The sequence below is a fragment of the Penaeus monodon genome, chromosome 19 (genome assembly GCF_015228065.2).
Source record: "Penaeus monodon isolate SGIC_2016 chromosome 19, NSTDA_Pmon_1, whole genome shotgun sequence".
Lineage (NCBI taxonomy): Eukaryota > Metazoa > Arthropoda > Malacostraca > Decapoda > Penaeidae > Penaeus > Penaeus monodon.
Window position 1 is genome coordinate 20,560,999 of NC_051404.1, and position 1,833 is coordinate 20,562,831.

The 1,833-nt window shown below is 34.9% G+C and overlaps 1 protein-coding gene across 1 annotated transcript in view; it reads left to right on the plus strand.

Moving 5' to 3' along the window:
* Positions 1-1,551, plus strand: part of LOC119585128 — a gene marked incomplete in the record, with an annotated part of 15,383 nt that extends 13,832 nt beyond the window's left edge. Inside the window, 1 exon segment of the mRNA XM_037933761.1 lies at positions 904-1,551. Within this exon segment, the coding sequence (XP_037789689.1) occupies positions 904-1,008 (105 nt within the window).
* Positions 1,552-1,833: the final 282 nt, after the last annotated feature.

Here is a 1,833-nt window from a genome sequence, read left to right on the forward strand (position 1 = left end):
TTCTGTCCAGATCGTGAAGAATGCTTAACTTCCAGCACGGAAAACGACGCAACTTAGCCGAGGAATCCAAGAATTAATGCCACTAATTATGCTAATAACAGCGATAAATCTCTAGAGAGTTAGTGACCGCACTGTGTCACAAAGCAAGAGGATGGCTTCCTGTGTAATTTAAATATCAGGAATCTCTCTGCGTGAGATTTCCGGTAGAAGATGAAAAGGAAGAAAGGAATAGAGAGAAAAATACAGCATGGTGTTTAATTGGCATTTAAGGAGGTTACTGATCCAGGTTGTCAAGGAATGAAAGTTTTTGTTTGGGAATGTCGGTTCGTGCGAGTGTGATGGCGACCTTGCTTAGGTTTAAAGAGATCCCCCTGTGTAGGTTTCAGTTTTACTTTTTTCAAAGTACACAAATCTAATCTTACTGATTTGTGCACTCTGAAAAAAGAAAAACTGTATAGAACTTGTGAGAGATTACTTTTTTTGCACGGGAGTAATAATTGAACAGTGTTGAATAGCATTACGGTCTTTCCTTCTAATTCTTGTTTCTCTTTTACTAGAGTAAGATGGATCAATGAATATAAGAAATCCAAGTGATATCATTTCCATTATGTAAACTCATCCATTTTCTCTTTTTTTGGCTTATGAGTTTTAAGAAATATCGTTTTTTTATGAAACGTTTTCATTATGGAAGCTCGCTTACCTTCAAGTTCTTCAACTTCAAGTTTTCTATACAAAAAAACAGTATTTTCAATATGTAAGGCCACTACTTACATGCTAAAAAATATTTTATTTAAGATTTTCTTCTTATTTGAAGTAGTAATCATTCAATAACACAAAAAAAAACTTTTTGAGAGGCGAGGCGACCCCAAGGCCCTCGAGCTAAGTGCCCCCTCCCCCCCGCAGGTGAAGGCCAACAAGTCCACTCGGAAACCCAAGAAGTTCGCTATCGATCTCCGCTCTCCCGAAGAGATCGAGGTCGACCTCAAGGAAGCTGATTCTGAGGCTTAGACGCGGCAGTGAGATTCGAGTGTCGGATGGAGGGTGAGCTGGAAGATGAAGAGGAAGGATAGAAGGAAGAAGAGAAGGAAAAAAAGATAAGAAGAGAGTAAAAAAAAGTGAAATGGTGTCTTGAGTGATGAAAATAACTGAAAAAAGATTATGTTGCCGGGTTTTTACTCTTAGTGATGAAAAAATACCAATGAAAAAAAAACATAAAGAGAAAAAAGTCACTGTTGAAATAACCAGTGTCCGAGACTTGATATTTCGTGAAACGAAGAAAAAGCATGAATAAAAAAGGAGAAATAGTAAAGTGATACAAATCAAGTTGTAAATCCAGGGCAGTGTAATGGCGTGAGCTGATAAGTGCAAGAGATAATCTCTTATCGTGTCACGTGACAGATAAAAGAAGGAAAATAGTTTTTTTTAATACGTTTAAGCCAAAGTTTTAGAATGAGATAGTTTTCCGATTTTAGGTATAAAAAATCGCTTAAAACTGATTTCAATCTATTATAATATCCCTAATACCTGAATTAATGAAGTCTATTTGAAAAATATAAAGAATATGAAATAGCTTTTTTAATAATCAGAGCTCAGAACAGCATAGGTATGAAATGCTTCATGTATCTATCAGATGATCCCTGCAACTAATCTAATGAACAATTGACTTCCCAAACACAGCAGAAATTTAATATATAAACAAATAGATTCAATGCAAATATGAAAATAGAATTCCTTAATTACTAAGTTTTAAAAAAGTTACAATCAAGAATCTTTATGGAAATTAATAACCTGAAAGCAATTTTAGATATATATGATAAAGTAAGTCTGAGGTCG